We start from the raw sequence: 15,289 nt of genomic DNA, 5'->3' as shown, positions 1-15,289 counted from the left end.
CCTCAACCTTAGCCCACACACAATTCTTGTAATGTTTTAGTCTTTGATTATTTACTGAGTATATGTTTTTAACTTGCTTTACTATTAGTTCAGCATCTCCTCTTGCTTTTAGCAGCTTAATGTTTCTTCTCTTGGCTTCTTCTATTCCTAGAAGCAAGGCTTCATACTTTGCTATATTATTGGTGTTTTCAAAAGAAAGTTTGTAAGAGGAAGGGAAATTCTAACCATTAGGAGATATTAGTACTATGCCAGCCCTAGATCCATTAGAGTAGCAGCTCCCATCAAACTCTAAAGTCCATAGTGAGTCTTCAACTACTATTTTCTCACCTGTTTTCTCATTTTTAGACAAAATCAAATAGTTAGCAAAATCAATTTCTTGATAAAGGATCTAAGATTTGGGATCATCAAATGGAAAGACTGTATATTTGGATTTGGCTTCAGGTAACAAGGTTACTTTTTCTTTCCCCACAGGTATTAACAACTTGAGACCAATCCATTTTAACTTCCCCTCCTAGGTCTTGGCAGAAAGTTCAGCTAAGGAGCATACAATAACTGGTAGGAATATCTGCCACTAAAATAGTGAACTTAATTCTTTTCTGAGGATAAGATGCTAAGGAAACTTGGGCATCTTTAATCTGACCTATTAAAGGGACTTGCTTGGAATCCATGCAACAACACTTACCAAAGGTTTTAGTTAAAGGAAGATCAAGAGATTTTGCTACTGCAACTGGCATTATGTTGTCAGAAGCACCTAAATCTATGATGCAATTATTTAGCTTAAAACCATGGAGGAAGATGGATACATAAAAGGGATCACGTTTTTGAGAAAAAGGGGCTTCAGGATTGACTTTGTCTGGTTGAAGTATCCCTTCCTAGTTATTAGATGCTTGGGTTTCTCATTTCTTTGCTTGAGGAATTTTATTTGTTTGCTTAGCAGACATTTCATTGTTCTCTGAGACCTTGGTTTCATTTATTTGTTTAGTTGCTAAATTAGGGGATGATTGATGAACATATTCAATCAGTTTGTTGAGCTCTCTAGGATTCATTCTTAGGTATTTGGGAAGGGAAATTTGTATTTTAGATGCTTTACAAAACACAACAATGTCAAATGAGGAATTAGGATCAGACCTTTCCAGGATTTGGGGTGTCTTTGACTACATGGGTGATGACTTATTTTCATTTTCCCCCTTTGTCTTTAATTCCTTTGCTTGAGTAGGGGTTGTATTATTTTTTGAATCATTAGCTTTAGCGACCTTCTGCCCATGGGTTAAGACTAAACATGCAGCTTCTTCTAAGGTTAAAAGGATATCACCACTTCTATCAAAATCAGATTCATATTCAAGATAATAGTTTACAGAGTTTCCAGGTTCTTCCTCTATTTTCACATTAGCTGAGGCCACTTTTTCTACTTCAAGTTGTTGATATCTTATATTCTTAGGACAAGAATTTCCCTCGTGATCATTTGTAAGATGAAAAACACACATATTATTTTTATTAGGTGGAGCTTCAATCTACAATCTTTGTTGATTTGGGGGCAAATTAATTTGTTTTCCTTGAAAACTGCTTTGACCTAGATATTTTCTTAGAATATCCTGGTATTGAGTGTTCATTTTAGGAATTTGCTTCTTAATAGTCATCACATCATTCATGAGTTTTTGAACTAATGGGTCTGATTTTTTTGAAGTAGATGGTTGTGATTTTGAAGTCTGCATTTCCCGTTTCCACTTTCCTGAGGCTAAAAGGTCCACCCTCTAATTCAATAGCTAATCTTTGCGTAGCATCAACATCCACTACCCTGTCTCTCCTTAGATGAAAATTGATATCTGGAGGCATTGCATTAACAAAGAAACCTTTGTAGTTCTCTACACTAGGTCTTTTAATAGTAGGTATTTGATGCAATATTTTATTGAACTTTGCTACAAAATCTCTCATGGGCTCATGTACTTCTTTCTTTAGCTGGGTCAATTGGAGGAGCAGAGTATGTTCATCATTAACAGATTTAAACCTATTTTTAAAAGAATTTTGCATCTCTCCCTAGGTATTGATCGACCCTTGCAAGAGATGGTGAAACCAATTAGCAGCATCATCAATTAAAGTTTGTACAAACAGCAATACAGCTACATCTTCATGAGTAATAACCAGAACTACACACACAGTGTTAAAGGAATTAAGATGTTCATCAGTATATTTCTTCCCATCTCCATTGAATTTGAGTAATACTTCTCTAGCACATTTAGGAAGAGGATTAAGGTTAGCTCCTAGGACCAGAGAACCTACTTGTGCACCCCATGGGTTAGCAGCCATTCTTGGTGGGATTGAACTCAAAGGTTGGACATTGAAATGAGAAGGTACTAATGTCTCTGGTAAGATTAGGGCTTGAAGGCTTACGTTTACAGGGGTAGGTTTTTAAGGAGATGTTGGCCTACTTTTTCTTTTAACTGACTTCTTGCATTTATTAGAGAGATCAGGAACAAAATTAAGACTCTTTACAAATTTGTAAGACTGATCAATAAACCCCTTCCTTTCTTCACTTTGAGTTTACTTCTTACTAGCTAGTTTATCACAATTAAACTAACATTCAACACTCAAAATGGCCTTGGGATTAGTTTTTCGACTACTACTTCTTCATTAGCAACTGGTGCACCTCTGATGAGTTCGGCCCTTTCTTCTTCTCTTTTGAGCACTTGGTTAACTTGTGTAAACTGTTCTAGGCTTGTTTTGAGTTTCCAAGCTTGTGCACTTAGATCTGAAATAATGTCCTCTTGAGTATTGTCAAACCCTAAGCTTGGTTGAAGTACTAGGAAAATTTCATGATGAAGTAAAACCATTTCTAGTCTTCCCCAGCAGAGTCACCAAAAACTATTAGTAAACAATTTTTCTCAAATGATTTTATATGCAAAACAGAGAAAAATGTATACCAAAAAATGAATTCCTATACAAGAATAAGGAATTCTCTACTTAAAGTTTCTTCAATAAAATAGGCACAACTACCTTTATTGCAAACAAAGATTTTTGATCTTTTAACTCAATGGAAAGATCTTTTCAAAATACAATTTGTTGACAATGTTGAACCAACTTATTCTATCTCATCAATATAAAATAGTTTTTTATGCTAAAGAACCACTTGATTTTAACAATCAATATTATCCACATAATTAAAAATTAAGAAATTGAGCAGGTAGATTCAATAAAACTCACTTCTCACAGCTTCCCAAATTTTGAATTGATAGCTTCAGAATTGATAACAAACACAACAAAGAGTTTTTATATAAATAACATCTTCAAAAATACTAATTCAAACAAGTAGATAGCAATATCTACTTCCAAAACTCTTAACAAAATCAAACTGTAGAGTTTTCTTTGCATTTGCAGAATTCTAAAATGCTACTTCTAAAACTTAAGATTATACCTAAAACAAAAATAGTTTTGTCCATCGGTATGTTGGAGATTCACCCTATTCCATACTAATTATTACATATTTATATGGCATGGGGCTAGATAGTTGCCAAAATTACCCCGTCAGGAGTAAAATAGTCTTTTGGTTAACACAACTGTGCTAACCGAAATGCAAGAGAAAAGTAAAATAACAAAAATGAACAACTAAGTTACTATGTGTAATTATTTCTTTTAATCAGGTAGCACTATCCCTGCTGGCTATGTTTCTTGCCATTTTCCATGCTTCGTAGGTAGTTAAGAATGTTGAAATAATAGACTGATGTGGCAAACCAATGTAGGCAAGCCACTGCTTCCAAATTTCCTTTTCTTTATTCAATTCCACTATCTTTTCTTCATGCATTTCCAAGTGCTTCAGATTAATTATTAGCATGGCTTCAGTGTGTGCTACATTTGAAAAATCTTGCTTAGTTGGTGCTTTCTTGTCTTGAAGTTCCTAGAACTTCTTTGATCACTTCCTCAGATTGGACAACAAAGTCTTCTTCTTTACCTATAAACTGCTTGACAAACCACTTAAGGTCTCCTTGAATTATCTGGTGTATGACCTTAAGTTCTTGCAATGTTTCCTTGATTTTAGTCATGCCCTATATTAATGCTTCATTCCTCCATTCAATGCATTCTTTGATCACATACAAGGCTTTTTCATCTAAACCTGCCACATGACATTCAGCCTAGAATTTTTGTAACCCAAACTCTTGGATATCTTCCAGCCATACCACTACCTTTGCACAATTGTTTCTCTCCTTCTCATATCCATCATTACTCAGTTCCACCTTTTTAGCAATGGTTGATATTTCTTTTGAAGCCTTATCTAGGAGACCTATATGTTTCACGATGTCATCTAGGATGCATTGCACCCATTCTCATGTTGTCTTTGCAATTGCTTTGCATTTGTGCAAGTTCTCAAGAGATTGATGGTTGGTTGTAGAGGACACATCAACGATCGCTGACATCTCACTGATTGGTTTTGCCTCAAGATGAAGGATGTCATTGATATATTGTGCCATACTCTTTATTGTCTCCTTCATCTCTTGTTTTTCCTGTCCATCCTTCCATACCCTGTGTGCAATCTTCTTATTAGAGGCTTCGAAGAATTCCATATCCACCTCATGGCTTCCTTTTCCCAGATTAACTTTTGTTATCTAGTAGTCCTGAGGAGCTAGGGATTCATGTGAACTTCCATCTGGTGGCATGGCTATTTTAGCTGACCAATGCCCTAAATTTTTATCAAACTTGATCCTTGATTCAGTCCTTGCTTTCTTCACCTTAGGTGTTTTTCCCAAACATTTACTGACTAAATCATTAATCAACATGGAAAGAGGAACCATGCTCCACTTTTTCTCAATAGAATTCTCCAACCATTTAGGTGTGACTGGTTCTTTTTTGGTGGCAGGGGAGAATTTGGCCAAGGTAGATTACTCTCTTAGCCATCAGTATTTATTGGTGACTTTTGAGGTTCAGGTAGACTATCTGCCATAGGTAGTTCTTCTGCAACCTCAAGATCAACTATTACTGTACCCTTGCTTTTGGTTTTTGATGCCTTCCTTGTGCTTGAACGGGTCACCCTTTTAGTTTTAGGAGTCCCTTCTTGAACTTGAAGTTGAAGTGGTTCTGGAACTACTTCATCTTCAACTTCAATCGGACCTACAATAGGATCATGAATATCTTGATTAGTGATCACTCTTTTCTTTTGGGGAGCCCTTTTACTTTTAGTTTTTGAAAAAATCCCAGTTGGGTCAGGGGTGGCAACAGTTTTTGATTTTATCCAACTTGTATTCCTAGCCAACACATCCTTAGTGAGAGAGAATACAACATCTTCTTCTCTCATTCCCTAATCAATTTTAGGAATAGGCATGCACTCAATCTGGTCAATGTAAAATGGGTCAAGTACCTCTTCAGAATCTTCCTCTTTTAGACCGCATTTATCAAGATCCACATTAAACATATTGATTTGTTTAACAGTTAGCCGCGATCATAGTATTTTCCTTACTTCAAATTCATTAGGACAATTTTCCCAGTAGTCTTCCAACTGTGGAATATGAACAAGAGAGACTGCATTCTTAACATTATTCCTGAAAAAACCTATATAATCAAAATTTTCCTGAGGGGAGAAGGGTTTAAAGCACAGATGAGTCAATGATGCTTTTGTTAACATAGCTTGCTTTAGACTTAGACATCTATAATGTCCAATTTCAATAGGAAAGAATACATAAGAAGACCTCTTAGAAATCTCAAAAGACTCTACCACAGAGGCAAATTGTCTACACATTTTAGATAAAACTATAGAGTCTAAGCAGTAATGAGGCAACTTCAATGGCTCACTATAAAATCCACCCATCTTGAGATATGTGAACCTAGGAAATTGAATGTAAAAGTAGCCATAGACTTGTATAGCTTGCATAGCTTCTTTAGACAGCCTATCATTTTCATGACCTTGAAGTTCAAAGACCAACCTTCCTAGAAAAACATCATTTAATACCCTTCTGAACTCCTTACACAAAACAACTTCCTAAAGATCACTATAATATTGGTAAATGGGCATTTCATTAGTCCAAGGTGAATGTGGGAGGTTTTCCCATTCTTTAGATGCTAGTAGGATATAAATCAAATAGGAGGACAAAAAAAATGGACAAAAGTTTTTAACAACCACTAAACCCTTGTGCAAATTCTCAGCAATTAGGTCAGCCCAATCAATGAATTTACTTCCTTCAACAATCTTTTGGATGAAGAAATACATCCAAGACTCCCAATGAAATGCATGTTCATTTCCCTTAATTCTATTCAACAAAAGTACAATGTCTACAATTTCCTTTATGAAATGCTCAATGGTTAAAGGTTTTGGCAACCTTGAACCACCCTCTACCAGTTTTAGAAGCCAAGACTGGGCTACCTTACTATCATGACTACTTTTTCTTTCAGCATATAGGTGTTCTGCTTCCTCAAACGTCCATGGTTCATACGGTTCTTTGTGAGGAATCCTAAGGGTTGAATAAACACTAGTTCTGTTAATCTTAACTATTACTTCCCTTGAAATTTTCTTGATACACCTTGTGCTAGGGTCGTAATGGTTTGCACACTCAATAACTAGCTCTGGGCATGTGATTGCTACAGGAAAGGCGGTGGCTTCAAGAAACCCACTATTAGCTAGTCTTTGATAAATGGGGCCTAACTGGGTGTTTCTAGCTCTTTCAATGACATCGGTTAAATTTTTATTAACTAGAGATGTGTCACGAATTTCAGGCAAAGAGCTAAGCAGACATGGCTTTTCAAATTTGGGCATCTTGGGACGAAATAATGTCATGGCTTGCTATGGAGTAATAGATTCTAAAAGATACAAATGGAAATATTACAGAATAAAAGCAAGCACAAATAAAATTGTAACTTACAGTTTGATAGAGCTATATCCTACGACTTATTCTCCCTATTAGATGACGCTGGAATTTCTTTTGCAAATGGTAGAGTGAGTAATGAAATGGAAAAATGAATGCATTTAAGGGATGACTTACAAAGGAAATCGCAGTACAAATTTGGCAAGTAAATGTAATAATTACTATTTTTGTGTTGCACATCGAAAAAGACCCTTTGAGTAATTTGTTATAAATGCCCATCAAATCCACACATCTATTAATACTCCATGTCATCGTGAAATGAAAAATTTTCCTTTTCACCAAATCTTGTTGTATCAAAACACGTGCAACCTTAATGTTCTTATTTATTATCTTGCATGCCTTGGGAAGTGTCTTTATTGGGATCCACCTCACTTTTTAATTCAAAGATTGAAAGCCTACATGAAAACATAGTGTTAGTATACAAAATTGATATTGAAGTTGGAGTTGAAGTTTGGGTTGATCGGGCTTCAACTTCAACTTTGACTTCACCAAGAATGACTTAGGGAAAGAAAGCACACTTCAATATATGGGAGACAAATGGGAGCTTGAACTTGAACTTGAAGTTAATTGAAACTTCAAGTTCAACTTCATGATTAAGAAAAGAGTCACGACTGAACTACCCTAGGACACGAGAAAAATATACATGGTAACACAGTGGATGATTGAGCATTCCGAATTTCATTTTCCAAGAGGCATTCAGAACAAAGGTATGTTATTTAAATGGACATTGGGCTTTTAATTATTCTTTCATATGGATGTGGTATTTGTTAGACTTAGTATTAATTAAAATTAAATGTGACTCAATGTCTTGGGATCCTTAAGGAATGTAATCTGTAATGTTTTCTTAATTATGCTTGTATGTAATTGCTTCCGCTACTTTATGTTTGACGTGTATGTTATTCTTTCTTGTTCTTTAAAAAAAAAAAATGTTTGGCAAACATAGTAAAACTTTAGGTTAATTCTTTTGGATCCCTTGGCGAGGTATTACAATACAGAGCACTTCAATTTAAAATAAAACATGATAAGTTCTATAGAGATGTTCAAATTGATGAAAATGCACTTAGTGAGCTTACATCCAATTCAGATGATAACATCTTTGATAAACTAAACTCAATTCATATGGAATTTGATTTGGATGCAAATGAATACGTATTTGCAAGTCCAGTAATGAAGATGGATCAAGAAAATGTTATCAATCATACTGCATCAATGGCCTCTAAACCACCATATGCATGAAGAGAGATGGAGCTAACTCATGCATGGATCAATAACCCAAATGTAGATCCTAGATCACTAATTGATTGGCCAGGAATTGGAACATCTCTAGTGAATGAGTATGTCATAGAAGGATTACTTGATATGGCTTTTCCAATACTATTTCTAGATGAATGATGCGATTGGATCGAACCAAGATTGAGAAGAGTTCATCTTCATGAGTTTGTTAAGCATTTACTTTGATATAGAGATCATCTCTTTGGAAAACACCCACGATTTGGGTATTATATGATGAATATGATCATGTGACATTGTGCACAAAATTCATCAATAGAATTTGTCAAAAAGAGCTTGCAAGATATGTCGATCACAATCAATGAGTTACAAGAACATATAGAAAATGTTTCTCACTCACATCTAGCCGATCACTTGATGCATTTTGGTATAGCTCTAAGGGGTACAAGGTCTTATTGGGCAAAATGTCAAGCTGAATTAAGTGATCTCTTGCATCAAATTGGAATGACAACAATTTTCTTTACTTTGAGTGCAACAAATATGTATTGGCTTGACTTACATGCATTAATTCCAAGAACAGAACCATCTAATCCACAGGAAGCACAAAAATGGTGATGACAAAATATTATTGACTACCAACATATTGTTGCATATTATATGCATCTAAGATATACAATGTTTCAAAGGAAATACTACTAAAGGGAATGAAAGTAAAAGATTTTTGGTCAAGATATGAATGGTAACATAAAGGATCACCACATGTGCATGGATTCATATGGTTAGAGGGAGCACCTAACATAGACAACCTTAATTAGAGAAATCATGATGAAATCAAGATAGTTCAAAAATATTTTGATTCTATTATACATGCATGGAATCCAAGGGGAGATCCACATCAACAAAACATACAGGTATGATACCAATTCTTACTTCTATAGGTATTCAACATATATTATGCTTTTTTATTTATTTTACTTAATAAAATATGTTAGATCTTCAATAATAGGCCCTACAAAATGTTACACAAACATCCATGCCTTTGAAATACACAACTAAACCAAGTAGACTTTGAATGTGATCACGAAGAGTTGCTCAATTGTGTTGAATGCCATACACTATGCAAAGAGGGTGTTTGCCTTTGTAAAAAAAGAGGGAAAATAGTTTGTAGGTAAGATACTTGTATAGATTCATAGGTTTTTTTACTAAGAAATGAAAAATTAGTGTACAAGCTAATAGTTTTCTTTATATTTTTAGGTACAATGCACCATGACCATTATATCTGGATGGATCAAGATTATTTGAAGATCCAACAACAGGAGATAAAATATATGAACCAACAAGAAATGATGATCGAGTAAACACACATAATCGTACCATACTTTAGTTATGGAGAGAAAATGTAGATTGTCAACCTGTTCTTTCAAGACATGTTGTAATGAATTATATTGTGAAGTATTCAACAAAAGGTAGAAAAGAATTCTGAGACATATCATCAAATGTTGGTAAGACTTGCAAATATTGAAAATCCAGATGAAACATCATCAAAGGCATATAAGACACTACTAACTAAAACCCTGATTGAAAGAGACATTGGTGCACAAGAAACATGTCATATGTTACTAGAGTTGCTATTAGTAGAAAGTAGTAGAGTATTTGTTACATTAAATGTTTCAAGAGAGGTGTTCAAGCTAGTGATAAAGAATGAAGAAAATGATGATGAAAATCACCTAAAACTTTTCATTGAAGGATATATGGATAGACCATATGCAATGGAAAGTGTCACACTAATAGATGCAACTAGATCTTGGACTTATAACTCTAGAAGAAAAAGAGATAATAAATGACAAGCAAGGACAATGACAGCTATTGTGAGAGTGTTTCCAAGATTTACAAATATGCCTTAATGGAAATCAGAAAAATGGGTTAATTTTTGTTGGTCAAAGTTATTATTATACAAACCATTTCGTAATATACAAAGATATATTGGAGTAGATGATACTACAATTATATCCAATTGGGAGTCCCTTAATTATAATCCATGGCATGTGGATAGGAGGACTATTGAAAATGAATCTAAAAATCATGTTGAAATTCATGATGATTCTGAAGATGAAAATGAATTACTAAATAATCAAAATATAATTGAGCATGAGTGGGAGATAATAGCAAGACTACATCATGGACAAATGATGGATCTAACAAAAATATATATGCTGGGAAGAAGAGATATCGACAGACAAAATCCATGGAGTGCAGAATATTGAGGAGAAGAATGCACAAATAAAGCAATGCATTTTATCAATGCTATGAAACAAAATGATTTACTTATACCTGAAGATATGATGATGAGTATATCATATGAAGCTTTAGGTGCTAAGCAAAAGAAAGCGCTTGATATTATTGTGACACATTATAATCAAGGTGAACATGTCATGTCATTATGTATGATAATTCAAGGAACAGATGGAACAGGGAAATAATATCTAATTCAAGCCATTCATCAAGCGCTTTATGATGCATCAACACCACAATGTTCTCCCCTATTATTATTAGCACCAACTGGAATTGCAACTGTTAAGATTGGCGCATCAACAATTCATTCAACTCTAAGAATTCCTCTTACATATTTTTCTAACTTACAAGACACAAGGCTCACAACATTACAAGAAGAAATTCAACATATTAGGTACATATTAATTGATGAAATGAGTTTTATTGGATAAAATTTGTTACAAAATATAGATTCAAGATTAGGTCAAGCTTTTCCAGAAAATTCAAACATGAATTTGGAAGGAAAATCAATTATTTTAGTAGGAGATTTGGGACAACTACCTTCTGTTAGTGACAAACCACCTTATGATAGTAATGCTCATGTATAGTTATTATGGGAAGAGTTCAAGACTATTGTTACTTTGGATAAAGTGTTCAAACAAGAAGGTGAAAGTGAAGACCAACAAAGGTTTCGCCAATTACTCACTAATATAAGAGATGCAACTCCAACTATAGATGATTGGAAATTGTTAATGAGGGCAGATGTTTCATTGCCCCAAAATGCTAAGGAGGAATTTGATAATAATATTCATCTATTTGCAACAAATGATAATGTGCATAACCATAATAGAAAGAAATTACATTCGCTAAAAAAATAAGTTACTTGTAGCATTGCATCAAAAGAAGGTAGTACTAATCTAGGGGGAGGTCAAACTGATGAACTAAATGTTAAATTATTACTTGCTAAGGATGCAAGGGTCATGTTAACATCTAATTTATGGATTGAAGCGGGACTTGTCAATGGAGCTTTGGGATACATTTGAAATATTATATACAAACCTGGAAATGCCCCACCAGATCCAACATATGTTATGGTTGATTTTGACAATTACTTTGGAATGCCATTTGAAGACGAAGCTCCAAAATTTATTCCCATTTCTCCAATACAAAGAGGGCGCAGACGTCAATTGCTCTTACGTTTGGCTTGGACATTAACTATCTATAAATCAAAGGGATTAACACTTTCCAAGGCACACAGTTGACATTGGACTAAGAGAAAGGACATAACTAACATTTGTTGCTATATCATGAGTTAAGTCTTTGGATGAACTTCAAATTTCACCACCATTTTCTTATGATCATTATGAAAAGATGAAGACAGGGAAGAAACTTGTCAAAAGGAAAGTAGAGGAGGAACGACTCAAATCTCTAGAAAGAGATTAAATGTATGCAATGCATATACTATATTTCAATATCTATAAAACATGTAATGGATATGACAAGCATCATGCTTTAAAAAGCATATTTCAGATTAAAAATTTAATAGATTTCAGTTTTACATGTTGTGTTGTGGATGCTACTAGCTTAGATACCTTTATACATCTATCTAAAACACACCAAGAGATATCAATCTCGAGGCGCCTATCTATTCTCGATAACTAGATTTATATTATCAATTTTAGTTTTACATTTATTGAAATAGGCACCTCGAGATTGATATCTCTCAGCATGTTTTAGATATATGTATAAAGATATCTAAGCTTGTGTGTGTGTGTGTGTAATTATTCTCTAGGCACCTATTTTCATAAAACCTAATTGAGAAAAAATAATCCTTAGATTTAATGAAAATAAGTGCCTCCAAAACAAACGATTACTTTGAGTGTATTTTATATATAGTTAGTTAGTTAGTTAGTTAGTTTATCTAACAGTACCATCTACATATTAAATATAAATATTGACATACCATAAACAAAAATAATAATTTAATTTTATGAATTATTACTATAACAAATGTTAGATGTTAATTTCATTTATAATTTTCTACAATTTAACTTTTCTATTTAAATTGTTTAGAAAGTTTTAATCAGCACACTTTTACTGATTAACTTTCATCAAGTAAACTTGAACAAAAACTTTGAGGCGTTACATATTTAAGTGCCCTGTTCGTTTTTCCCTCTCAAGAATTCCGGTGAGTGATGTTGCAGGACTTGTTTCAATGCAGAGCTATACAAATTAGCATCACATCTAAGGTTATTTGGGCGCACTTATTCCTTTCGAATTGCAGTGTGCCAAGGTTCTTCGGAGGGAGATGGAAATGACGATCACTCGCAGGCGGACATCAGAAAGCAGGAGTGCAGAGCAGGTGGAATGTTGTGATGACCTCATTACGAACATACTTTCGAGGGTTTCAACAAGAGATGCGCTGAGGATGTCCAAAGTCTCAAAGCGATGGCGAATCCTCATTTTTTACCCTAATTTTGTTCATACCCATTGCAACAATCGTCGCCGAGAATGGATATTTTTGCTCACTGAGTTTAAAGAAATTACAGAAAGCCTTGCACTCATGCCAACACAATATAATCTCCGCTCTTTCAATTGGCAATCGGGTAATATTCTCTTTTCTTGTGAGGTCCTTGCCAGTTCTTTTCACAATAGGTATCTAGAGCTATTGACGGCATCAAATGGGCTCTTGTGTTTCCATCCAAGTTTTCTTCTACAATTTACTCATGATCCATTGCTGTGGGTGTACAAACCTGTGAAGAAGGTTTCGAAAAAAGTGTTAATGCCTTTTAAAGTGGAAAGAAATTGGATGTATTTTGCTGAAATTTGTCATATGCCGAATACCCAAAAATTTGTGATGGCAGGTTTCTCAAACTTCCAGAAGCGCCAGTATACCCTGGTTCTTGATTCTCATTCAAATTCGTGGTATGAGGGTCCGCCTCTATTGCGCTCTATCGTGTTTCCTGATTACTATTTCTTTTATGAACGGAGTCATCTTTTCTTTAATGGTGTCATTTATTTTACTGCTAGAGTCGAAAGCATAGATGACCAAGAATTGGGAGAAATTAGAGAAGGAGAGGCCTTTAGAGATGGATTTGGTTTTTCACATATTATTATAGGTTATGATGTCAAGCAGGACCAATGGGGCTTTTCTATAATCATTCCTTCATCAGTGGGCTCTTTGTATTGCCTCACTGAATGGAAGGGAAATCTATTAGTTTGTGCAGTTAATAGAAATGGGTATTTTGTGTTCTGGATATTGGATACAGAGCATAAGCTATGGATTCGAGAACGGGAATTGGATTTATCATATGGGGGCCACTCGTCGTGGAAGGTATCTGCAAGCGGTGGTGTAGCTTGTTTTACCATACGCGGTCACAATTCTATCATAGTTTACGATATGGAGAGCAGACATTGGTCAACTTATGAACTAGATGATGATTTTGATCTGCAGAAGGAAATAGCTGCATCATTTGTAACTTTTGAGCCTACTCTTTTGTCATTTTGAAAACCTTAAGTGGGAATCAGATTACAATCTCGGTGTTGTTTGCAGTCATGTAAATGTCTGTGTGAGACAAGCAATCTGTCTTGAAAAATACTTTTGCGATTAGTTATTGACTTCTGATTTAGTTTAGTATAGTTGTTAGTACTGTTAACGTGTAATAAAGGTTTGCTTCTTGTCCATTTCTTCCCTTCCATTTTTTTTCTTAGTCTATGAGTTTTAATTTTTTTTAAAGTTCCGCAGCATGAATTTAGACTTATGCAGACAAGAGCAAAGCTTGTATTCAAAATTTCCATATAATTTTTGTAAATAAGTCATTAATTTGTCAATATTGAGTCATAAGGAATGTGTTGATATTTTAGACATGGTATATATGGATTGGTCTTAGACGATAAGCCCTGAGAAATAAAAGTTCAACACTGAATGAGAACTGGAACATAATGATATTCATGCGGAGTGCTGGTAAAACATGAAGCCTCTGGATTAGAGATATTATACTTGTGTTTAATATATCCAGTAGTTGTGATGATCACACAGGTCTGTATGGAGTGTGGACATATTGTGAAGCCTAAAAATTCTAATCTGATCGTGCATGTTGCCCTGAAAGTGAAAAATCTGTAGTATAGGGGCAGTTCCTTGTTAGCTTACTACCATAAGAAGACATGATGTAGGTTCACCTTGAGAGAGGGCTATGTTTCCCAAATAGATCCAGGTCTTGTCCAAAACAGGAAGTACCTCGTGAGAGTGAGAACTCTATTCTCTTGTTGGCATACAACTTAGTGGATTGTTTTTTTGGTAGAATTTGCTAAAATTGATCATGATGGATAACCATGTTTACTCATTCAGAGAGAAGAAACTCTGAAATAACAGGGCACATATGTGGCTTCAGAACATGACTCAAAATGAATCCTTAATATAGGAACTTGCTCATCTCGTCACTTTAAGCATTTAGAAGTATAGAAGGAGGTGGGAAGGTAAGTGTTAGTCAGCCCCAATTGAAATCCTCCAATCAAGTGCTGCAACTGTTTTAATGCTAGTTTTTATCCATTTTGGTAAATGGGTAAAGAAGGAAGAAAATAGCTTTCTCCAAGGATGAATTATAATATTATTATATTTCAGTTATATTATCTAGAAGGATAGTTAATATCAGCATGGTTGAAACAATTAAAAAACTCCTGTGGGAAAATGTCCTGCTGAATCCTTTTAGTTGAGGAGATATACCCTAGATTCTCAGTAAAACTTTCTCTGCGACTCTGAAATCATATCATGGCTTCAAGGAACGTAGATTATTTCCTTTAGTTATGAAGCAACTTGGACTAGCATGTTCAAGAACCAGCATGATGACCGGAATGACCAAACACTTGATTTTTCCTCCGGCCAAAGAAAATCAAATACGTGTTTTTATGACTATTATGAATTCATTCCCATGAAAGATTTGTTTAGA

The 15,289-nt window shown here is 34.6% G+C and overlaps 1 protein-coding gene across 1 annotated transcript; it reads left to right on the top strand.

Moving 5' to 3' along the window:
• Window positions 1-12,524: 12,524 nt before the first annotated feature.
• On the top strand, window positions 12,525-14,025 carry LOC149579609 (uncharacterized). The gene is made up of 2 exons (XM_089786106.1): window positions 12,525-12,949; window positions 13,208-14,025. Exons 1-2 carry the CDS (start codon window positions 12,652-12,654, stop codon window positions 13,849-13,851), a joined length of 942 nt encoding a protein of 313 aa, XP_089642232.1. The 5' UTR covers window positions 12,525-12,651; the 3' UTR covers window positions 13,852-14,025.
• The last annotated feature ends 1,264 nt before the right edge of the window (window positions 14,026-15,289 follow it).

The sequence above is a fragment of the Cupressus sempervirens genome, chromosome 1, assembly GCF_028749045.1.
Source record: "Cupressus sempervirens isolate cs-2001-9-10 chromosome 1, ASM2874904v1, whole genome shotgun sequence".
NCBI lineage: Eukaryota > Viridiplantae > Streptophyta > Pinopsida > Cupressales > Cupressaceae > Cupressus > Cupressus sempervirens.
The sequence above is the reverse complement of the archived record's forward strand: the minus strand, read 5'-3'. Positions and strand labels throughout refer to the sequence as shown.